Below are 24,889 nucleotides of genomic sequence, written 5' to 3'. Positions count from 1 at the left end.
TTTTTAAAGAAAGAAATGGGTCAGTTGATGTCGTGTTCATGAGAAAAGACCCCAAACTGGAGATCAAAATGCGTTCAATTCAGACTGGGGGTCGAGATGCATTTATGTATCTTCTGGATGGAAAAAAAAATCTATCAATTCTGTCTAAGCTTCTTTTAGGATGACTGCGTCTGATGCCTTTAAGCAAGATCAATAAGAAGAAATTCTATTCAAATAACCCTCCCTGTTCCAAAAAGCTGAGAAAACTTGGCTCTTTTCTCTATATGGACAACTTGCTATTTAAGGAAGGGACCGAGAGACTGAAGCGTCTTAAATCATTCACGTCTTGTCGTGGGAAATTTTACACTAACACGTGTATGTGGTGGGTTCATGTAATAATGCAAACAATTACTGAATGTCTGTTTTTCTCATTCCTGCCCATTCCACCCCATCAGTCACCTAAGGAAACCTTGCTCATGAGTCCTTTCTCTCCAAACTGGCTGGATCAAACTTTCCACTGGTCAAAAAGTCACTGCATTGGCTTAAGAGGTCTACTTTTCCAATTTCTGCTATTAATAAGCAAAAATCCTGTTTATGTCAACAAAGCATGCAATTAAGCAGAATGGGCAGTGATGTCAGTATGGACTCCAAAATCGAGATGTGCCTTGGGTCAATACTTCACAGTTGACCCATATGCCTTCCCAAACCTGAGAGCTGGCTAGAGAAACACCATCGCGACAGTGAGCAATACTCCTAGTTGTATTGGCTCCCCTGCTCTCTTTAATACTGTTTGATATGCTATTTCTTTTTTAACTTAAATCATGAGGGTAACCAAGGTTTGGTTTGGTTTCATTTCATTGAATAACTATGAGCTGGGCATTGGGACAGATGCGGCAAGTCCCTCTTCTCACTCACTTCTAACCTCATCCTCTCAAAAAGAACTTCATAGAACGTCCCCCTTCAAATCTAATCTTCACAACAGCTCTGGGAGGGACACAGCGGAGAAAATGGAACGGATTCAGAGAGGGGGAGTCACTTGTCCAAGGTCAACCAGCTCCTCAAAAATAGAACCAAAATTCAAATTCCCATCTGACTCCACAGTCAGTGATGGTGTCCCTCTTGCCTTCCAGAAACTCCCAAAATGAGGCCCTCGACTCACCAGCTGACCTCTACACCTGTCCCACTTCCTGGCCACAGGTGGGGGAAAGCTGAGACTTTGTTCACTCTCATCTTGAATGTGCAGGAGGGAGCGGGGGATGGGGGCTAAGATCCTACCAGGTCCTTACACCTTGTACCTGGGGAGGGTAGGCATCACCTTACCCACAAACCTACACACCGCGTTGAGCCAACTCCCCAACTCAGTTAAGCCCTTCTTTGGATGAGGACGTCTGACAAATAAGAGGCTATTTACGGTCTATTCGAGTCTATCCATCTTTGTGAACTGCCTGAGTTCTTTATGTCTTGTCCACCTTTCCTCCACCTGCTTCCTTCAGCCGATTCATGACTCCCACACTTTTGCCAAGAGGAATAGAAGGTATAGAAAGCAAGAGGCAAACACCATGGCTTGGGGGATTTTAGGAGCTCTGGTCAGGGTGACTGTGGCTTCTATCGGTTGACGTGAAGTCTGAAGGTGAGCTCTGCATTTCAAATATCCATTTTCGCTCTTGCACAAGCAAGATGATGGAGAGTCTCCATACCTTGTTTTGATCTTCCTAGGTCCTGTGTCAGACAGAGTAAGGAGTTCAGGACTACTACTAGAGGGATGACCGATGGTCTGTGGCCACTGATGGAGAATTCTGTCACAGCCACCATAGATCTGCTAACCATCCCCACATGCATCTGTGCCACTAAAGCCCATTTATGTCTTTGTCCTCTGGTTGTCTAACAAGTGCAAATGTCCACTCTGAATATTTCAGCTTTACAGCTGACATCAATACCAGCCATTGTGATATGTGTTTTTCTCACTGAAGAAAAAATTATACATTCGAGACCAGCGTTCGGAAAGGACAGAAATGCCTTCCACAAGTGCCACCGTCACAGATGGGGCTGGGACAGCCTCAGCTGGTCTGGCCAAGTCCGGAGGAAGGTACGAGGTAATTACGTACGAGAATGGCAAGGGGGTCTGTTGGCAAGTCCAGCCCAGACCACACCACTCGGCACCAGGGACCTCAGCAGAAGCAATTCTGTTACCTTTTCCTTTCCAGGCCCTCACCCTCTCTGTGGAGGCTCTCTGCCTCTTGACCTTTGGTGACCTTAGAATTTTCTGGCAGCCACTGGAACCAGGGATCATCTTTTCAGAAATCTGCTTGGCATCGTTCTGTGACTTATCTTTCAGACCTCGTCACAATTATTCACGCTTTGGCAGTATCCTAGTTACAGTCACAGTGCTGCTCTTGGGCTGCCACTGAAGGTTACTCTGTCCCAGCCAATGGGGAAGAAAGGCGCCCGGTGCCTCAGGACCCTGGCTCTGGGAAGCATGCTCCCCATGAGGGCAGGGGGCTTAAAGGCATCTGTTCAGAAAACCACTCTCAACCTCCAGTCCTTGCGAACAAGCATAGGTGGGGATAGCACAGTGGGAATCGGCCCCCAAATCACAGACAACTTGGCTTTGGAACGCATTCCAAGGCACACTCGCTCTACACCTGGACACACGTTCATACAAACGCTAAGTGCTAACCTCCACCAGCTGCCTCTGGACGAGAGAGAGAGAGAGACCCTATCTTTCACCTCTCCATGGCAAATATTTTCTGGTGTCACCTATTCTTTTTTTTTTTTTTCTTGTTAACATCCTGCTTCTATTCTGCAGCCTGTGCTTCCTGCTTTGTATATTTTAGGCTACTTTAGACATGACCTCACATCCTGGCCAATTGCACGGTGGCTGCTAATTGTGAGAGCTTTGCTAATGACCCATGCATCTATGTATGACAGGACCGAGCACAAAGCAGCAAAATGCAGAAAGCAGTAGGTTAGCATGCCTAAGAACTGGGTTTCTGGAAGTAGACAGACTTGGGTTTCTATCTTGGACTACCTGTGTGGCCCAGGGCAACTTACTTAACCTCTCTGAGTCTTAGTTACCTCATCCGAATGAGGATCATAACAGCTCTTACTTCACAAGGTTGTCGTTAAAATTAACACTGGAGAATGCAGGGGCGACAGGTTGGCTCAGTTGGTTAAGGGTCCGACTCTTGATTTCGGCTCAGGTCATGATCTCAGGGTCCTAGAATCGAGCCGCACGTTGAGCCCTGCATAGGGCTCCACGTTCAATGGGGAGTCTGCTTGAGGATTCTCTCCTTCTCCCTCTGCCTCTCCCCCCTGCTCACGTGTGCTCTCTCAAATAAATAAATCTTTAAAAAATATACTGGATAATGCATATAAACAACGCAAGCTATCATTATTATTTATGTTTTCCAAATTATGGGCTAGCTTTCTCCCTCTAGGGTCTACATGTTCCTGAGATCCTCCCTAGCTATTCTGCTCCACCTCTACTCTCCACCTGCCCGCCTCGCCTCCCCTGACCAATCACTTCCTCTAGGCAGTATTCCTTGACGAGGAGAATGGACCCAATTATGCCTTTTTTTCCGTCTGTCGTTTTCTGTATCTCGTGCTTCAGGCAGATGTTCCCCACCTTGCACAGTGAATTTCTCCAAGGTCAGGAAGCCTCACCTTTCACCAGAGGCTCAGATAGCACATACCTCTAGAGCAGAATCCTATGGAAATGGCTAGACCTTTAGAACAAAAGGTGAAGCCCATCTCCCAAATCACACTTTTGCTCTCCTGGACTTGACAAAAGAGTCTCGTTCAGTTGCAAAATGGTTTGCTTGCTTACTAAGCCTTTTCTGTACAGTAGCCTCTCTGAAGCCCATCTGAAGGAATCACACAGAGTCAGGAAGCACTGACATTTCCCTCTTCATGGTGGTTCCAAAATCCAATCCTTCCCCATCTGCCAAGACACTCAGTCGTGCTCTGGTTAGTTCCCACATTACAGTATTTTCTATAAATCTCTCTCTTCAGAGCCCTGACCTCACCACTTCACTCTCTAACTCTGCTCTGCACACAGCATCTCTGTCCCCTCTCTGTGACGTGGTCCCTTAAATCCCCCTTGGTCCCAAAAGAACTTTTCTACTTGCTCCCTCATCTGCCTCTGTTCCCGTAGACCACTAGGTCTTTAAGCTTTCTCCTGTTACTCAGATTTCTCAGAACCGTCAAGAAGTGGTCTCTCCTTGCCAGGTCTTCGGATTTCCGCATGGAACTTTCCAGACCACCTGTATATTAATGTTTCACACACTATTCTACTACATCATTTCTGCCTCTGTGGGTAACCAGTGCCTTGTGGACGGTGATCATCTGTTTAAACTGAAACCCTGTCATTTGTTTTGGCAGTTATATTTATGAGCCTGTGTGCTGAAACCCTGTGGCACAAATATTAAATAATAATACATCTTGGGTGGAAAGAAAAAAAAAAAACAACCCATGCATGTTAACTGACAACTTCTTCTGAAGATATCAAGTAAATCCAACCATGAAATTTGGTACTAGTTAACTTTAAAATAGGAGGAAAAGCATGGATTGCTCAACAGGTAGACGCTAAAGCAGAATTACAATTTGCATTTTTACACCCTCTTGCTTCAAGAAATGCAACAGCTGAGAAGTAAAGAGTGTTAAAAGAAACTTGGGCTGGGTGGCAATTTCCTTGGAATCAAATCCTAATGCCTGACAATGTCTCTCTCCTAAACAGTTTTTAGCCTCTACGAAGAAAGACTCCAAATAATAGCGATACCATATAAATGAGAACAATTCTGGACAATGACATTGCTCAATTTTAAGCATTCTGTGAATTTCCTATTACATCAGTTTCATGATTCAGCATTTTCGATTTCACTTATTTACAGTAATATATGGCGAGATAACCCAAGCTTTCTGCAGGATCCTGGAACATAAGGTAGGCTGGACAGGAAGGGTGTCGCCTTCGGTTAAATTTATTATTGTTTGGGAGAATTCAAAGCAGAAGAAAGAAGGCCATCAAAGGAACTGAGGAATATTCCCCCACCTTGTGCTGAGTGTTTAAATTATTCTGGTATTTTAAGTGAGCTGGTTTTGAAAAATAGGTTACTGCCATTTAGTAGATGACTGAAACCGAAGCCAAGAAGAGTGCAAATGGTAAACTGACGTGCCTAAGCCAAGCGTGTTCTCTGAAATGACAATGTTCAAGACGCAGCTAAAGTCACCACTCTGGCGGTAAGCGTGTTACAAAGAACTCGATTTCTTTCTGGCATCCGCAACTTGGCTGGAGTGACCACGGAGGAGTTGAAGAGCGCTGGAAACGCGAGGGTTCGTCGCGGGTGCGTTGGCAGAAAACGGTCCGGGCCATAAGGACCCGGCGGAAACTAAACGGAGGTTCGAGGCGGGCGGCGTTCGCCGAGAGAGAGAGACAGAGAGAGACAGAGAGAGACAGAGAGAGAGAGACAGAGAGAGACAGAGAGAGACAGAGAGGCGAAGTTGGGCACGGGAAGACAAGGAGCTGCGAGACTGTGAGGGAAGCCCAGGACCGGGAGGGAGGGGGCTGGAGAGCCGCGCACGGCGGGTGGGGAGGAAACGCGGCTGGCGAGGCTCCAGGTGGAGCGGGAGACTGGAGGGGGTCTCGAGGGGGCACCTCAGCCGGGTCTGGAGCGCGTCTCGGGGGGAGAGGGACAGACACGAGCGAGAGCGCCGCGCCGCAAGTCCGGTCCACGCACCCCTCTCGGCGCCCCGGGTCCCCCATCCCAGTTGCCGGCGCGCCAGGGGCGCAGCGGCCAGGAAGCGAGCAAACTAGCAGCGCCGTACCGCCCGGAGAGGCGGAGGTCCCCGACCGCCCCCGCCCGCGTCCCCGGGGCCCCGCGCGGATAGTGGGGAGGACCCGGGCAGGGTCCGGCGCTCACCAGGTAGCAGAACAGGAGCAGAGCGCAGGCAGGGCGGCCGCCGAGGCCCGGGGGAACGCCGCCGCTCGGGGGGGCCATGGCTGCGGCCCGGGGACCGACCGCGGGCGGCGGGGGTTGTTGCTGCTGCTGCCGCGGCCACCCGAGCCCCGCGCGGCGCCGCTGCATAGCGAGGCCGCCCGGATCCGGGCCAGAGCAGGTCACCTGGTGCAGGGACCGGCCCCCGCCCGAGGCGCCACCTTCCTGCCCGCCCCCGGCCGGGCCGGCCGCCGCGCGCGGGGCCACCTGCCGCCGCCGCCGCCGGACCCGCCGCCGCCGCCACTGCCGCTCCCGCCGTCGCCGCCCCCGCAGCCCCAGCCGAGAGCCGGCTCCTCCCCGCCTCCCAGTGCCCGTCCCCTCCCTCCCCTCTGCCTTGCCGCCCAGCCCGCCTCCCCGCAGCTGCCCCCCCACCCCGACCCCGGCTACCACCTCCCGGGGCGGCCCCCGCAGGTGGGGACTGACCCCGGTCCCGCCCCTTGGCCGCCGCCCCCCGCCCGGTTCCCTCGGCTCCCGGCCCGCCCCCCCTTTCCCTTTCTTCGCTCTCCTCCCCCGCCCCCCCTTCGTCGCTCTTCCTGTCCGCGAGCCCTCTCTCCCCTCCCTCCGTTTCCCCTTTTCTCTCTCCCCCGTCTCCCACTGGCGCCTTTCTTTTCCTCACCCCCTCTTTCTTCCACTTTCTGCCTTTTCTCCCAGTCTTTTCCTTCCCTCCCCTCCTTCCCCTTCTCGTTCCAGTCGCCCCTCCCGCCTTCTCCCGCTCCCACCCACTCCTCCTGCGGGTCCCGCAACCCAGTTCCCGACGGCAAAATGGGTTTTGTTTCGTTGCTTTTTGGGCGAGGGCGCCATTCCCGCTGGGCGCGGGGCGAGTGTGCCCCCTGCAGTTGCGCCACGCAGCGGCCCAGCTTCTGGTCCTTTAAGGATGGATTTTGACCCCGGCCAACCTCCACCTGTCCACCTGCAGGGGTGGGGCCGCCTCCCTGCGGGCACATTTTTAACCCAGGTTGCGCCCCGCCCTGCCGGCTGGTACGCGGCACGTTCTGGATGTTTCCCGAGGGTTTTGTGCGGTGCCGCCGCCGCCGCCGCCGCCGCCGCCGCTGCCGCCGCTCTTTGTTTTAATTGTCCAGAGTATTGGCGCCCAAAGAGGGTTTGCATTGGATTTGCCGTCCTGTGCCCTGGCTTCCACTTGGGACCGAAAAGAAAATGAATTAATTAGGTCAGTGCAATTGGACTGAGCTCTAAATGAAAGGGTGAGGCTTGTGAAGTGCACAAACACTTTTTTAAAAAATAAATCAGGCCCACCTTCGGTCTTGGGGACCCGGGTTGGGACTGGCTGTTCGCGGTTAGGAGTCCTGCCGCCAGGCCAAGGGGCGCGGCTGGACCGCGGCTGGACCGTGAGACCTCCAGCTTGCGGCCAAGCTGGTGCTCTGGGAAGCGCGGGGCAGTTCAGACAACTGCTTGGGCCCCTAGCTGCTGCTCTGAGACAGCCCACCTTCGAAAGTTCTCAGAAGCTTCTCTTTGGCCCTGGTGGATTTGTGCGTATTGCAACTAATAACACGTGCGAGAGAGGAAGGATATGGCCCTTGCCCAGCCCTTGCCCTGTGGACGTGCCACCGCCGAAGGTCAAGTCCAAACAGGCAGCAGGGGAAGCTGGCAGTAAAGATGGGGTGCCCGGGGGTCGTGCCTGGATAGGCCTCAGCCATCTCAGTACGAGCCTGGCCAACTTAGCCACTCAGCTGAGTCCTCCCTTTCTTTTTTAGGTCACCTGAGGGCTGTGGCCCTGGGTCAGGCTCTTGGCTTCGAGTCACTCAGCGCAAGGTAATGCCTTCTATCGGTGGTTCTCAAAGTTCAGCCTGCATCCGAACCGCTGGGAGGACTTATGAAAACACACATTGCGGGACAACCCCACTAGAATTTCAGGTTCAGTTGGCCCCGGATGAGGTTTGAAAAGCTGCCTTTACAGCATGTTTCCAGAGGATGCTGCTGCTGGTCCACAGACCCCATTTCCAGATCCTGGCTTATAGAAAGGGTCATTCTGCTCCCATGTCATCCAGTAGCCACCCCATTAAAGCATCTGAGGGTTTCTTTGTTTGACAGATGTCTCCAACACCCTGTCCCACTTCCGTAGACCCAAAGCACTTAAAATTCTCCTGTGTGATGTGGAAAATCATTTAGTCTATTGGGTGTCCAAGGGGATGAAAGGTTTGGTGGCTTTGTCCCAGATTGTGTCATATATATATATATTTTAGTCAGGTCAAAGTATAAACTATACATTTTAATGTATGTGGAAGGAAAATTGTTGGCCAGTTCCAGAAGATGGGGCTTCACAATATTTCTGGAATTTCCGCCTGTCTTCCTGGGCTTCTCTGGAGTTCACTCCCCCTTCATTGCCCACAGACTCGGTTGGTCTTCAGGGAATGACATGGTTTCCTCAGGTTGTTTGTAATCAGGACTCATGGAATTGAAGTTTTAGAAGGCTGTGAGTTTGAATTTCCCTGACTGTAGTCACTGTGGAGGCACCCCATAGGGCATTGGGCTGTTTTTCACCTGGTATATCAAATCTCTGACTCACTAGGCTTCTCTTGGGCTCCTCCTGTGAGTCAGGCACCACCCAAGGCTCTAGAATCCAGAGGTGAGCAGGCGTCCCTTTCCGTGAGGAGTGGCAGGCGTGCAGAAGACTAACCATAACATAATTTGGTCCTCAGAAAGGGATATTCAGGTTGCTCTGTGGCCCAGGGCAGGGGGTGGTGGGATTGACTGATCAATTCCGGACTGGAGAGGGGCAGAAAGAGAGAAGGTCAGGATTTCTATTCACAGTGGTCCGTGACATTTTGATCCAGAAGCCAGAATCAGTTTTTGCCCTTGCCTCCTCTCCAGCTGTCTGTATCAGTAATTTGAAAGGTGTGGTCTGATCACAGAAGACCGTTCATTTGGGAAAATAGCGTTCTTTCCCGCCTTTACAATTTATTGTTTGAATTAAGTGTTCGTGCTCCACCTAACTGTGAAGGTGCCTGGGGGCTGTATTCATCTGGTATGGCTCACTATTGCCTTCGTGCACACCGGTGTGTCCCATCCCCTCTGAGAGACAGTGAGAGAACCACTCCACAGAACAGGACAGAGTCCCCGAGGAGGGCAGCAGCCGCCCTCCACAAGGCTTACGGGGAGGAGCGACCAGAGGCCTGGAGGGATCGGTTCAGGGCTGCCAGGGAAAAAGAACAACCTTCACTGAGTGCGCTTGCCTCAGTGGACCCAGAATGGCATCGAGGCCAGTAGTTCTTAGACGCTGAAATGGTTTAAAATCTGTAAAATCAGGTGCCTGGGTGGCTTAGTCGGTTAAGCCTCTGCCTTCGGCTCAGGTCATGATCCCCAGGTCCTGGGATCGAGTCCCGCATTGGGCTCCGCGCTCATCAGGGAGTCTGCTTGTCCCTCTCCCTCTGCCCCTCCCCCCTGCTCATGCTCTCTCTCAAATAAATAAATAAATAAATAAATAAATAAATAAATAAATAAATAATCTTAAAAAAAAATAAAATCTGTAAAATCTCAGGGACCAATGCAGTTGGCCAACTATTCATTTGACAAGTAAAAATATTTAAAACAGACAACTCCCTGCCCCAATATGCTATCTTTTATCAACATTATTTCGTCCAAAAGACAGGGTATTTTTATCATCAAAAAACTAGGAAGGACCTACTATCATAATAAAAGAAAAGTCCTTTAAACTGAATATAATTTGTTTGTGGAAAAACTCCCGATGGGTCATTGTCTTATTTTGCTGTGGACCAGTAGAAACTTAACTTCGGGCTGTCACAGCCCATGCAGGGGCCCTTGGAAACCACATTTCTAGGTCCCGAGGATGTCTCGGGTAGAGAGATCTGGCCGTGCAGAGACGACTGATCTCTGAGTTACAAGAGAGGGCAGGGAGGGCACTACATAGGAGTGAGGAAATCTCCTTCTGCCCACTGCCCTCCTACATAAACCTTTGGGGCCCAGGCAAATCCCACAAGCTCTGGAGAGCCTTCCCTCATGACCTCAGGTCAAAAAGCAATGGGTCCTTTCTCTCTCGCCTGCAACCTCATGAGGCAACTGGCTAATCCTGCTTCCTATTCTAGTCGGTTTGTTGGCCTGTTCTCCTCAAGTGGGTTGAAAGCTGCTTGAAAGCAGGCCTTGTTTCTTAATCAGCCCTGGGCACTGCCCCCATGCCTTGTACATAGAAAGTTCTTAGCCCTAGTCACTCAATAAAATCGACTTCATCATCTTCCTTTTTCGTTTTTTTTCTTTTCCATCCTTCTTTTCCGTCTTGCTCCCTTATTACCTCCCTGCCTTTTTTTCCTTCTCTATTCAGTGTAATCTTTTCCGTCTCCTTCCCGTTAGCACCCAGCTTTTGGTTCTCTGGAATTCTGTATACTACCACTCCCTCCATTCCTTTCTGCCACTTCAGATATGCGGAATAACGATAAATGAACTGTGACATTTGCCTTTTCCATCAACATAGAAGAGAAGAAAACAAAAACAGAAGAGAAGATTGCCGTCAGGCAACACGCTGCCCATCCCCACTGGAAAACCATGGCCTTTTTTCTGCCAAGGATGACCTTCAGGATCCAGCAAAACAAAAAACAAAAAACCCTTTTTCAGCATTCAGTACTTCCATTTTTCTCATGAAAAATTGAGAAAGCCTAGGCTTTGGGCTTCCCTAAATCTGTTCCTATCTCTGTTCTTCCTTTTTTGAATCCTCCGTATTTACCAGTTACTTCCTGTTCCTTCCTTCCTTAGGACATTCCACCAGATATCATCCTCATCTCCTGGTCCCCAGACCCCATCTTTTGAGCCTCAAGTCTCTGTGACTCTGCAGACTCCTTTCTTGGGGGCCATGGGACCCATGCTTTGAGAAGTTGTGCAAAGAGGGGTTGGAAGTGCTTGTGTGAGCTGGGACTTTTTCCGTGCATTTCTGTGGGAATGCTGAAGGTCTCAGAATCACCCACACTGTAGCCTTGGTGTGCTCTAAAATGAGCTCTATTTCTGGGCCTGTCAGATGAAATGCTGTTGCTCCCAGTTATTTTTGGCTCATTGCCCTTCTGAATAGGTGCCTATTCAGCTCAATTCTCCCCCGACCCTGAGCTGGGAAAAAGCAGGCAGCTTCCCTCAGCCAAGCCTCCTCTCAAGTCAGGAGCATCTGCCCCCTTAAGGAGCAGCTATCACAAGTGTCCTGGACTGCATCCTGGCTGTTTGTGCTGCCACCAGGCCTGGAAAGAGGGGAAGTCCACTCCCTGGCCCCCTCAGACCACTGGTGGAGAGCCTTGTGAGCCCGGAAGGTGCAGCCAGGTATCCAGAGCCTCCTCACTCATATATAGGTCTGCGCCCTGCCCCACTGGGCGTGGCTGCAAAAACTACCTTGGGGGATCTGGGATGATAGGGGTATATTTTAGGCTCAGTGAGCACAGAAAAATCTGTATACCGAAGGTCTAAGCAAGGAAGGACCCTGGGATGCAGAAGGTCAAGGGCATGTGTCCGTAGTTGGAAAGATCTCTTTGGGTGAGTGTGTTGAGAAGAACATGTGTGTGAAAAGGAGAGGTGGAGGGAAGTTGGGGGTGAATGTGCAGATCCGCTCGGGAGAGAGAGCTGGGAGGGATTTCGACTAGGCACCTAGGGGGAGAGAGTGTAAATAATTGAGGAAAGAGAGTACCCAAGAGACCTTGGGCAACCGGGTGGTGTCTACAAGTCCTGAGAGTATTTTATAACTGCATCCTGCAGCTGACATCGCGACCCTTAGGCAGGCATTAACATCGACTGAGGGCTTTTAGTCTATCCGGTAATAAACAATATCAAGTAAAATGAAATGTCAAGATCAGCTGTATATGTATGGATACTTAGTAAGGTCCATATAAAATTGAGAATAGCCTATAGACAAGAGGAAGCCAGACCAGGGTTCTCTTAATAGCTACTTATCTCTACAGCTTTTGGCTGGAGATTTCTTTCTTTCTTTTTTTTTTTTTTTAAGATTTTATTTATTTATTTGTTTGTCAGAGAGAGAGAGAGAGAGCACAAGTGAGGGGCAGCTGGCAGAGAGAGAAGCAGGCTCCCCACTGATGAGGGGCTCCATCCCTGGATCCCAGGGTCATGACCTGAGCCGAAGGCAGACGCTTAACCAACTGAGCCACCCAGGCGCCCCTGGGGGATTTCTTTTTAAAGTTCTTATCAAGTGTTGCTTTGAGGCATTAATTCATTCAATCCTCATGACAGGGGCAGAAGCAGCCTCATCCTACAGAAGAAGGAACGGAGTCCTTTGAAAGACCCCAGGTCCACAGTCATGAGGTGGCCAAGCCGGTTTGGTTTCAGGCAGCTTTGCTCAAGGACTCCAGCTTCCACCACTACACTCCCCTCCTCCTGTGACAACGGGTGGTGGAGAAGCAGCAGGTGTCCTGAGGTGTGTGTGGGGGGGGTGCGGAGTCACACCTGGGTTTGAAGCTTAGGTGTCAGTCAGGGCCTCGTGGAGCTTGAGGACACACACTACTGTGTCAAAGCATCTGTCTAGGGCCATCCCACCACTTCCTAGCTATGTTATTTGGGGCAGGTCACAAATCCTTTTTGAACGTCAGTCTCCACCTCTGTTAAATTGGGGATAAAGTCACCAATCTGGCCATTGATGTGGCGTTAGGAAGGCCATCAAGGGAGCATGGGTGAGGGCACATGGCAGCTTGTCAAGCCCTAGACAAGAATAAAGTACTCTTTGTGTATTATTCACACTTGTCTACTTCCAAAAACGGCTCACAAAGAAAGATTAATCCCTTATAAGGTTATGAAAAATAGAGGGGCGCCTGGGTGGCTCAGGAGGTTAAGCATCCGACTCTTGACTTTGACTCAGGTCATGATCTCAGGGTCGTGGGATTGCGTCCTGCATCAGGTTCCGTGCTCAGCAGGGAGTCTCCTTGAGATTCTTCTCTCTCTCCCTCTGCCCCCCAACCCATTCTCTCTCTCTCTAAAAAATAATAAATAAATCTTTTTTAAAATTATGAAAAATAGAAAAAGGTTTATAAATACCTGTGGTGGCATGCCTCCAAAGATGACCCCACCTGTGAAGCACATTTCCATAATAACCCTGGAGTGGGGAGGGTATTCCCCCACTATTTCTCCCAGGGAGGGGGAAGCCAGCTGCCCTGTCAGTTGTGACCACCAGCATGCTCTGAGAAAGTCCAAGCTAGCCCTGTGGAGGGAGAGAGATGCTCAGCTGGCCTCCAGCCATTCTGGCCATCATGTGGGCCAGACATGTGAATGAGCAAACCATCTTGAACATTTACCCCAGTCAAGGCTCTAGATGACTCCAACCCTGTCGCCGCTCGACTGAAACTGCTTGAGACTCCCCAAGTAAGACCCGCCCAGCTGAGTCCCGTCAATTTGCTGAACCATGACAGGTAAAAATAAATTGTTGTTTTGAACCACTAAGTTTAGGGGTAGTTTTTGGACCACAATGGGTAACTGAAACAGTGCCCTAGGCTAATATTACTTTTATAACTGAACGGTATTGTTAGCTTCAAGCTCCCTGGCATTCAAAGCAAAAAGGGGAGCAAGATGGATTGTGTGCCCTTCTTATTATCTTGAGTATTATGATTTACCTGAATGGGTAGTTCATCTGACTCATCTCCTTTTGGTCAAATCAGAATGAAAATTAAACTATCTTCCTTACATGAGAATCTCTCCTGTCTTTACCAAAATTACAGTTGTGCAAATTCTATAATCTGCCTTGCTAGAACAAACCAAATATTACAGTTGTCACTAACGAGAAAGTGTTCTTGCATCTGGCCCAAATCTTTCAGACTGTAGCTCAAGCCCATTTTCTCTTGTTTGGTTCTCAGCGCATCTTCTGCCTCCTGCCTCATTCTCATCCCAAATTAAGTCACAAACGGGCTCAGTGTCTCCGGGGTCCTAAGCAGCCAAAATTAATGATTAAAATAGAAATGCTGAAAATAGTTGAAACTGAAGCAGATTGGATGATTTATTCAAACCTTCAGGAAAAATTACTATTCAGCCCAGAATTGGAAATTAGACTTGTGGTTCCTAAGAATGCAACACTTCCCTGGTGCTAACCCCCCAAAAGGGAAAGGAAAAAAAAAAAAAAACATGTAAAATACATACATGGCAGTCTGTCCTCTAGAACCCATGCTCTGGGAGGTCAGGAACCATATCTGCCTTCTGAATAGTGCAATGCTTAATGCCTTCCTGCTGCTTATTAAAGCTTTTCTTCATTAAGTGACCTTACAAGTCTATGATAATAAAAAACATACAGCTGACTATAAATCAGTGATTTCCATTCGCTCGATTGTGACCTCAGTGAACAGGCATTATCTGCCTGCTGGTCCTGTCCTGGGAAGACTGGGTTAGCACATGGGGTATTTGAGGTCACCTCCCTTACTTGGAACCCAGGCAACCCTAGGAAGGTAGTGAATTTCATCCTTGAGTCCTTGACCTCATTTTCTATACTCTTCCCCTCATTTGTCTTCACACCCCCAAACTGGACTTCCGAGTCCCCCTAGTGAACGGCTCTGTGGGTAGCCGAAAGGTTAGCAGAAAGGACCAGGCTCAAATCCCAGCTGAATTCCTTATCCCACCTTTGCATAAATGCTTTCCAATCCCCAAGACATTTCACATCCGTATTTCAGTTCATTGTCTCAACAATTTCTGTAGAATCCCGTGAAATAATCCTGTTATGGGCGGAATTGTGTTGTCTAAAAAGATATGTTGCGAGTCCTAACCCCTGGTGCCTGCAAACATTTATTTAGAAATAGGGTCTTTGCAGATGTAGTCAAGTGAAGATGAGATCATGGGGAGGGCCTTGATCCAATAGGACCAGTGTCCTTACAGTAAGAAGATGGACATTTGCTCATAGACATGCACTGAGGGATGACAATGTGAAGACACAGAAGGAAGAAGGCCATATGAAGACAGGGGCAGGGATTGGAGCTATGTTACCATAAGCCAAGGAGCACCTGGGGCTCCCAGAAGCTGGAAGAGGAAAGGAAGGATCTTTGTCTAGTGGCTTCAGAGGGAGCACAGCTTTGCCAGTGCCTTGATTTTGGACTTCTACCTTCCCGAACTGTGAAACAACAAATTACTGTTCCAGTTTGGGGCATGTCATTTCAACAGCCCTGGAAAACTAATATACAGGTGTTGTCATTTTCCCTATACTTTTTAATGCAATGTCATTAGGTACCTACTGCGTACCGGACTCTGAGCTGAGCTCTAGAACTCAGATCCAAAGGTCCAGGTTGATATAAAGCAAATCAAAGACCCTAGCCCTCTGATGAGTTTCTATGCTCATTCTGTTATGTCTCAGGCTCTCTCCCCCAACGTCCTCACGCCCAGAGACCATCCCCGTCCATCCCCACTGTCTGGTCTGTGCCCATCCCTGAACTGTCTGAGAGGTAGGCAATGCTGGGTCTGGAAGCAGCTTGGAGGGTCCGATCCGGCCCCTTGGTGTTCCAGCTGCTCCTCCTGAGGGGCAGAGGGGTCAGGCTACCAGTAGAAAGGCAACACCGAACTCCAACACATCTCCTCACTCCCTGACTCTGATTAATTCACGTTATGAATAAATTCAACAAACAACAAATGTTTGTTGAATGAACACTAAATTATTAATCACTGATAACGAGAATGTGTTCTACCTCCTGGGGGTATTTGGATGTGAAGCGATGCCTGAACCCAGGGACTCGAATTTCTGACCGTGGAATGTGGGACGGAAGGTTGGGGCAGGCAAAGCTGGACAGGGAGATTTGGGGGCAAGGGTAGGGTCTTCCGCTGACCTGGTATCTCGGATCCTTAGAGCAACTTCAGTCTCTGCTCAGGATAGAACTGGCTACCTTGGAGAATTCTGGAGGGGGCTGAGGAAGAAATTGCTCTCCTCTGTACTTGGAGCGGTGGTGAAGGGCTGTGACCAATGCCCTCTTGGATGAAAAAGGAAGCACTGGCCTCATCATATGCATGGACCACAACTGCTGTTTTAAACTCCAATGCTGCTGAACAATTCAGAAATAGATCCATTATAGGTCTGCTTTAGCCCCAGGGCTTTAACACAGGTCACTAGAAAATCCAAGATTGCACAGTAATTCAAACTCTTAAGAGGGAAAGGAAAAAAAAAATTCCCTTCAGCACTCCTGCCCCCAGAGCCCCTCCCTCCAGCGTAACAGGGAGCCCCTCTTCATTTCTGGGGTGCTCTGGAATAAATAGCTCTTATGTTGAACTTGAAATCTAATTTTTTCTCCAGCTATTAATTGAGAAGAGCAGCTCATTTTACCTCTCATGCTCTGAAGCAAGACTACAGTGTAAACAAACTGGGTCGGGTTTAGCAGGATGGACGTGAACTGTTCCCCAATTCCCCTTAATCGCTGGTAAAAGAACGACTTGGATTTGGACGTCAACATTCAATAAAGCAGTTATGTCCCTCCCTCAAACGCGATCTAAATTAGTCCGCTGTTCTCTCAAAGAGAGTCCAACGAGCCTCCAAATCGCGCTCTTCAATCGCAACCTCCTTGTTTTTGTGCTAGCCCTTGAGAAGAGTCGGGATGGTAGGAGGGATTTGATTTGATTTATATTGATTTTTAGAGTATCAGGGAATCTCTTGTTTCGCTTGAAACAGATCAGGGAAAAGGGGTTAGTAAACAAGGGTTTTCTTGATTACTGATCACCACACCGTGCTCAGCATTTTCATGAGCCTGGCTTCTCATTTTCACAGCGCGTTAGAATCATCGAATTCTTAATCTCGCCCTAGAGTTCGGAGGAGCTTATGACGCCCATTGAAGTTAATGAAGGCTTTTACCTGTGGATCTGGCGCTAAATCACTCTGATTGACCGCGTGTCCACAATATGGTAGGCACTGATAGAATGGACAGAGGGGGGAAAGAATTAAACAGAAGGAAATTAAGAAGAAGAAGGAGAAGACGCTGGAAACGAGGAGGGGCGAGAAACCAAAGGAAATTGGAACTTCAAAACACCTCGTTAGGAAAATGGGGCAGTTAAGGAAGAACTCACCAAGTAATCTGCTTAAACTTTAATTAATTATTCATTTATATATATTTATGTGGCACACTTTCTCTAGGGAACCCAATGTGCTTTGCAAACATATGAAATAATTAACTCTCTCAAATCTGAGTGAAGTGGAGAGGGAACAAAATTACTCCAGAAAAGGACCAGCGGATTGCTGAGTGATGAATGTGTCTCACTTTGAAGAGGCAATCCCATGTGATACCCACCAGTGACCACATAACAAAAGACATCTTCTGGGGGCTAAGATCCTTATGGTGATCTGTCCTAGCACCTTCCAGAGTAAGCAGCGTTTGCTAATCAGATAAATGATGATACATAGAGGGACAAACAGGCAGACACATAAAGTGAGGTGAATTATGTAGAAATCCAGTATATTTTGAGGAAGGGTGTTAGCAGGAGAAAGTCAAATGGAGTGCATTTAAAAAAAAAAATACTGCCTTCAAGATAAAAATAAAAGTTAAGAAGTATCAGGGTGTCTTGCTGGCTCAGTTGGGAAAAGCATGCTACTCTTGATCGCAAGGCCGTGAGTTCAAGCCCCGCATTGGCTGGGGACCCCACTTAAAATAAAAATTAAAAAATAAAAGGAAGTACTTCAAATCAAGAACATCAAAAGTGGCACTAAATAAAATGAAATTGCAAAGACCAAATGCCAAACAATGAGCAATAACATTTGGTATGTTGTGTTTAAACGGATTCTGATTTTATTTTCTGAAATTATATCCTCAGTGCATCGTTTGCATCGTTGACAGGACATTATTTAAAAAAAAAAATACCTTTAACACAAGTGGCTTAAACACCTTTCTGGAAAGTGGAAATGTATCTGCCAGATCAGTGGAGGGCAAAAACAAACAAAAAACTTAGGGAATTAGAAAAGAAAAACAAATCAAGAAGTAAAAGCCGCAGCTGCTCGGAGGCAGTGAGCTTGGCTGTGGGGTGAGCGGGGCAGCCTCATACTCCCCAGGAGATTCCTGCCTTTGGGGGCCAAGCCCTCTCGGGCACTTACAGGAACGGACTTCTGTTCACTGCATCTTAAAACTAGTAAAGTGGACTCCACCCACGCAGGAGGACAGACCTGGTCCTTGGAGAAGCCATGTTCATGTACATATGGCCAGGCGACCATCACCCGACAGCTAATGTGGAAATGCGGCCAACTGACCTATAGGAAGTTTCAGTGTGGGAGAGAGCCGTGGAAAAACAAGACAGGCCTTCTTACTTTTTTTTAAAATGGAAGATCGCCTTAGCCCAAGGCCACCGGCAGAAAATTAAGATAAAAAAGGGAAGGGTGGCGAGCCTAAGAAACTTTTTTTAGAAGCAAATAAAAACACTCTATTGATTCCAAACTCCACCTAGAACCCTGATGGCTTTCAATTTTTATTTTATTTTACCTTCTTTGTAAAGAGCATTTGTCTGCTTGCCTGCCTTCCTTCCTTCCTTCTCTCTCTCTTTCTTTCTTAAAGAGAAGCAACTTGGTGTGTGGGATAGAATTGGTTCTCCACCAGTTTGCAAATGAGGGCCTTTGAGCAAATTCCCCTGAGCCAGCTCGATCCATTGAAAATGATGACAGCCAGTCCCAGGATTGTCTTGAGGATTCAAGGAATGGTGGCCGGGGATGTGCTTTGCAAGCAACACAAATGTGAGGTTATTAGTATCAGTTTGGACAGGGAGGAAAGTCGTAGGGTCCAAGGCACACACTTCTGAGTGTCAGGATTGAAAACTCACAGGCCTCTCCTCCCACCTCCTTCCATAAGACAAACATCCCATGCTGCTGCCACTGGAATGTTCCAAAATCATGCTCCAGTTTCAGGGATGTTGATCTCCCATTATTATTTGCTTTCCCCCTTGGACTAGCCCCAGTCTATCTGGTTCATTTCAACATTAGTCAGGGATAGGTCTTTAGCTTTAATGTAAACGAACCAACATTTTCCTGCCTAATCCTACTTGTGCAGCATAGACCACAAAACACGACCGGACACAAGACAAGCCCTCTCTTTGAATTGCTCCATGGGCTATAGATAAATTCTCCTTCCACAAGATAAGCAGGCAAGCTGCCTGGAGTGACTTCGGTCCAGAGCTTTCTGTTATTCACACCAACTAAATTCTTCTAACTCCATTCACATTTTCAGCAGATTGCCTATACCTTCTAAGCTAAAATACCAAAAGCCTTTTCAAATTGTGTAAGCCATGGTATTAGCAATGTTTTAGGCAGTATTTTATTATTATTATTCATACTGTGAAATCTGTTCGGTGATATTTGCTGTATCTATAACATACATACATGTATAGTTTGAATCTGTTCTATATATTACATATACAGAGCAATGACATACATTAGAGGCGAGCTTAAACTTATTTTGTATATATAATAAGTTTACATAATTCATCTATTTCTTATGTACACAAAATAAGTTGAAACTGTGTAGGTCTAATCTCAACTCACCAGATTTAAATTTAGGGTAGTTAACAGGTACTTCCGTGACATTTCTAAATCCTGCATCTCCAATTATATAAAAGAAACATCTGCCTACCTAACCAATTTAACAAAAAGAAAATAGGCAAAATACCGACAAAGCCTGGCAGCCTCGGAAGTGAGAAGTAACACTCTTCAAATGATAACACCGGGTCCCCCAACTGTGATCTCATTAAACTTCACAACACTCGGACAAGGGATTCAGTCACTGCTTTTATTTTTATTTTCAGAGAAAGGACAGTGGAGATCCTAGGAGATTTAGCCAATTTTCAAGGTCACTCACACACAGCATGGTAAAGAGGCTGCAAGCCAAGCACCTTCAGTCAGCTGGGCGACAGGAGCCCAGCTAGTCAGTGGTGACTTGTCCCCGCAGAGGATGGGGGCATCGGACCCCTGTCAGAGACTTCACCCTCTTGGGAAATTTTACACAGCTTTTCTAATTCCTCCAGAGTCCGGTTAAGCATTCGAATGATTGTATGAGAGCTTTTAATACCTTCCCATCTCCCCACCAAAACTGAGCTGGAGAGAAATGTTTAAGGTCTCAAGAGCACAGAGATTGAACAACCAGTTCCTTTTTTTTTTTAATTATTCCTCTGCAAAGGAATGGGAAAGCCGTTTGTGCATTTCAAACTTAAAATTTAAAAGTTGACTTGCAGAATCACAAGCTCAGCTCCCTTCAACGAACAGAAAAGGGTCTGCCCCTTCATTGGGAGTTTTGAGGAAGGCTTGCGTGTGGTCATTTTCATATATATGCTATGTGTCTAACTAGTTTGAGAAGGAAAGCTGATTTTAGGTTGAAAGACCTTTAGCCATATTCTGTGTAATATTTTTTAAAATTTTATGTAAATCTTCAAATTGTTGGCAATGCTTATTGTTATTTCACAAAACCCTCTACACTAGGTGTATTCGTTATAACTCCTGTATTATAGTGGCTCAAAGTAGGGGGGGGTGACTTTGCTCCCCAGGGGACATTTGGCAATGACCGAAGACATTTTTGGTTGTCGCACTGTGGGATAGGGTGGTGTGCTATTGCCGTCTAATGTGCAAAGGCTAGGGATGCCATTAAACATATAATACACGGGACAGTTCACCACAATAAAGAATGATCCAGGCCAAAATGTCAATAGCACCAAGGTTGAGAAATCCTGCTCCATGACAATCACAGTCAAAGTTCAGGACATAGTTACCTTTCCCTTTCCTTCCCCCTGCCCAGAATTCTGCCCCTCCAAGATTTATTGTTGCGTTAGAATGCTAGGCATTATAATAGCTTGAACCGAAAATAGTTTTTCAGATCTTTTGAATCTCTGAATGTTGAATACCTGGAGGATGAAAATGCTATTATGATGCATTTTATTATTAGCATTATAAATGGAGTCAAAAAGTTTATATTTTGAATTTATCTGTGTTTAATCTCGGTTGTAAATTGAAGCCCCAGCACACAGAGGCCACGCATCACCTTTCAGGGGAGAGATTATGCCAGTTGGTTGGGTGCCTTGTGTTCTATTAAAGTTGAAACCGGGCTTCCCTGTCAGGACCGTTACAGTTAAATACATTCAGATCTGCAAGCAGCAAGCACGAGCTTCCTGCCCAAATGGCTCATTGTGCTCGGAGGAGAGAGCAGATCCGGACCAGTGGAGCGTGTCCCTTTGCCATCCCTGAGCATCCTCCCTATTATCCACTCAGGCCTGGGAGACCAGCCTGCCTGACAGCTCACAGCTGTCGGGGGACACCTGTAACTGAGTCAAGCTGCTGACCAGGGACTGTGTAAAAGCAAGAATAAGAACTTCTAAAACCCTCTTCCTCATATGTCTGAGTCCCGCTGCCCACACTATGAAGTGGGATCTCTTCCTGTCCTCCGCTTATCCTCCCCCATGTGTCAACTTTGCTTTTAAAGGCAAAGCTCCTTTAGGATCCACAAGGTCCTGCCCACACTCTTTGCTCACTCTACTCCTGCCACACTGACCTTTATTCTAATCCTCATGTAAGTCATACTCTCTCCCACCACAGGGCCTTTGCACAAGCTGTTCTCATTTCCTCAAGCTCCTCTCCCCTCCCCCCAACTCCACCTAGTTAACTCACCTGTTCATTTAACAGATATCAGCCCGGGCATCACTTCCTCAAGGACACTTCCCTGACCTCTCTAAGTCAAATCCCCTAATACACATTTCCATCATACCATGTTCCTCCTTTAAAGTCTTCACACTGATGCAGCTTCACAATTACTTGAATAGTGTCTGTTAGGACACATCGCTTTTCCCTGAGCACCAAACACAACACTTGGCATATAGTAGGTACTGGGTATTTCTTGCCTGATGATCTAATTAAATAAATGAACAAGTGAATGAATGAACAAATGAACGAACGATGAATGAACGAATGAAACAATCCTAAGATCTAAAATCAAGAGCAGAACCATAGATATGAAACTGTATGTGTGGCATCTGGACTGTCAGCACTTGGTATTTAGCTTATTGAAAGGAGCAGAAGAGAAACCTTGCCTACGAAACATGCAAATGAAAAAAAATTGTATACTTCACTTAGAGCGTCATTAAGTTAGAGAACAACTCCCACACTGCTCTAAGATGAAACCAACATCCAGATTCTCATGGCAAACTTAGCTTCCCTAGAATTCCTAGAATTTTCTTCTTCTCCCTTATCCCCCTGCTTCCTAAACGTGAAATATTCACAGCTGCATCATTTCTTTACATTTTTTGGGTGAGGTCACCCTTCCTTCTCCAGTCGTATGTTGTGCAGTACCCAAGAGGCTAACATTACTGCTTGAGATATTTAAATATGACTTTGAGAAATGAGTCTGTCTTACATATAAAAGCCTATAGTCACCATGATGAACATGACTGCAATGTTTAAAATCCCTAAATAAAGAGATGCAGTACTTCCTCCATATTCATTGCTGAAATGAATATTATATATGATTCCTGATTTGGGAAGGATTCAAATAAGGCAGTCAAAGGGAATGTGGACTGACTTAACTTTTATCAATGAAAACAACTGCACTTGACCAAAGGAAGAATTGTCTCCTCTAGTATAAAAAGCAATGTCTCTGAGCACAGCTTTATTTTTATATTATTGTGTCATTTTATGCACAGTCCCCAAGTGCCTTGTCAGTGACAGCCACTCATTAAATCACTTAAACTATCATATAAAAATAAAGATGGATTTTAAGCTACACTGAGCCAGTCAGTTAGCAAATAGTGATTGCTCCCCACGGGGTCCCAAGAATTCTTACAGATGAGAAAGGTATGTATTAAGGAAGTATATGGTCCATTTCCTTGCAGGGACTTAGAAGCTTATCTAAGTGACAAATAGACGAACATGTAACCAAAATAAGATTGTTCAGATAAATACTATCCTGGCAAAATAGATTGAAGGTCAGCAGGGAATCCTCTTCACATTCAGCCAATATGACTCAGGTGCTATGCCGGGCAGAGGGGGAGGAAGCTGTTCCATGAATATTAAACAGTTTGATGAAAGCCTAGAAGGTCATGACCTTGAATGAAGAAGATCTAAGAGGTCAGCTTGGTTGAACTCTTGCAACTTGGACAGGTGAAACCTCAGGATAAACTTGGTACATCGTCCAGAAACATCATTTCCCCTTTTGGGCATAAAATGTATATCATTTTTCAACATGGAAACAAACACGGCTGTATCATGGAGAAGAACAATGATAACAAACCCTGTGAAAAGGTAGATCCACAGGAACTCTCATGGACTGAGTACAGGTTGGTTCCACCATTCTGGAAAACTGTGTGGAAGTACTAAGTGAAGATAGGCAAAACGCAGGATCCAGCAGTCCACTTCTAGATATTCACAGTCCTGAATTCATGCCCAGGAGCACTACAGATATTTACCAGAATATTCAAGGCAGTATCGGTCATAATAACCGGGAATGGGACACAGCCTACATGCCCATCGACACTGAAATGTATAAATAAATTGTGGTGTACTTGTGTAATAGACACACAGAAGTGAAAATGAGCAGATGAGAGCTACACAAAGCATCATAGGTGAATCCCAAAAACATGTTGAGTGGACGAAGACCTACACAAAGGAATAGTGGTTGATTCCATGTACATAAAATCACCAAACAGTCAAAACTGAACAATAGCATCAGTGGTCAAAACGATGATTGGTTTCGGGGCACCGGGGTGGCTCAGTTGGTTAAGGATCTGACTCTTGATTTTGGCTCAGGTCAGGATCTCAGGGTCATGATCTCAGGGTCGTGAGATCCATCCCCACATCCAACGCCATGCTCAGTGGGGAGTCTGCCTCCCTCTCTCTCTTCCCCCTCCCCCTGCTCCTCCCCCCGCCGCCTCGTGCTTTCTCTAAAATAAATAAATAAATCTTTAAAAAATAATGGTTGGTTTCCTTCAGGAAGAAGATAATGAGGTACAAAGGGGTGGAAGGGGGCTGCCTGGGTATTTGTTTACCTCGTGGTCAAATGCCTTGTGATAATTCATTGAGCTGTGTATTTGTTTTGTGTACTTTTTGGAACATTATACGTAATCATATCTCAGTGACTGAAACCTTTTCTTAAAGCATGTGACCCTTTGAAAATAAAAACGCGAGCATTGAAAGCAATGTATTACTTGTGGGTGGGACTACCTCCCACCCCCAGTAGCCCAAGTTTGCTGAAGTATGTGTTCATTCTTTGTAATTAAACTCAAGAGGCAAAGGCTCCGGTGACGGTGGGGGAGAAGAGTTATCCTACAAGACCTGGGAGCTGGAAGGTAGAAGAAAGTTGGCCAAGTTCTGTTTCCTAGCCCTGGGAAGAAACCATCAGGAACACTATTGCCTGGGAACTGTGCCAAATGTAAGCACTAAACTGGGGTTACCTGGAGAGACTGGAAACAGATTAATCAGCAGTGGGGGCAGAAATTGGGTATAAGTCTAGAAGCCAGACGGCAGAGCCCGATAAATGACACCAAAAGGCAGTTCTACCTGGCAAAGCAGTATAGAGGAAGTAACTAGAGATAAGCTGCTGAGGACTCTAAGAGCAGGTCAGAAAGGAGAAGATGGGTCAAGAGCTGGGGGCCAGGGGCTAGGGCTGCTTCTCTCCATGCCACCATGTTCTGGCATTAAAACCCCCAGCAATCAGAGAAATCAGAATTTGAGTCTGGGCTTCTAGGTGGTGAAGAAGGTGTATTTGTCAAGGTAGGAAGATAGAACACATTTTGTCTAGCTGTTTGTGAGCTTGATTTATAACTTTTAAGTATTTGGGGGTATGGCATGCTGGCCTCCACTGTACTCTTGCCCCAGGGCCCATGGATGTTAGGGCTGGACCTGCTGAAGCCTCATATTCCTCAGTTAGGGGAAACTGCCTCTCTGGCAGACAGCACATGTTGGTCACTGCTCAAGCTTTTCAAGAATTTTTTGGAACACCGATGCTGACATATCAATGCCAATTATGAGCTGCCCCCATCCCCCAGCGATGGGCAAACTCCACATTGAT

The 24,889-nt window shown here is 47.1% G+C and overlaps 1 protein-coding gene and 1 long non-coding RNA gene across 6 annotated transcripts in view; one reads left to right on the top strand and one right to left on the bottom strand.

The window, feature by feature from the left end:
* The window catches only part of SEL1L3 (SEL1L family member 3), a 101,193-nt gene extending 95,075 nt beyond the window's left edge, over window positions 1-6,118 (bottom strand). For 2 of the 4 annotated variants that reach the window (XM_028126290.2, XM_028126281.2), the window contains exon 1: window positions 5,895-6,117. In XM_028126290.2, the coding sequence (XP_027982091.1) occupies window positions 5,895-6,059 (165 nt within the window). In that variant the 5' untranslated portion in view covers window positions 6,060-6,117. Of the gene's footprint in view, window positions 1-5,894 lie in introns of all 4 variants that reach the window. The other 2 variants (XR_003612712.2, XM_028126272.2) reach the window with 2 other exon arrangements.
* Window positions 4,908-19,149, top strand: LOC114226279 (uncharacterized). Of its 2 annotated transcripts, none has more exons than XR_003612714.2 (3): window positions 4,908-5,214; window positions 7,682-7,739; window positions 12,159-19,149. It is a non-coding gene; the product is annotated as an uncharacterized LOC114226279 (long non-coding RNA). The 2 variants fall into 2 exon arrangements; XR_003612713.2 differs by having other exon boundaries at window positions 4,908-5,318.
* The last annotated feature ends 5,740 nt before the right edge of the window (window positions 19,150-24,889 follow it).

Source organism: Eumetopias jubatus, unplaced genomic scaffold (assembly GCF_037043125.1).
Source record: "Eumetopias jubatus isolate StellerSeaLion01/CBP00866 unplaced genomic scaffold, mEumJub1_p1.0 scaffold_2, whole genome shotgun sequence".
Classification (NCBI taxonomy): domain Eukaryota; kingdom Metazoa; phylum Chordata; class Mammalia; order Carnivora; family Otariidae; genus Eumetopias; species Eumetopias jubatus.
This window is presented reverse-complemented; position numbering and strand designations above follow the sequence as displayed.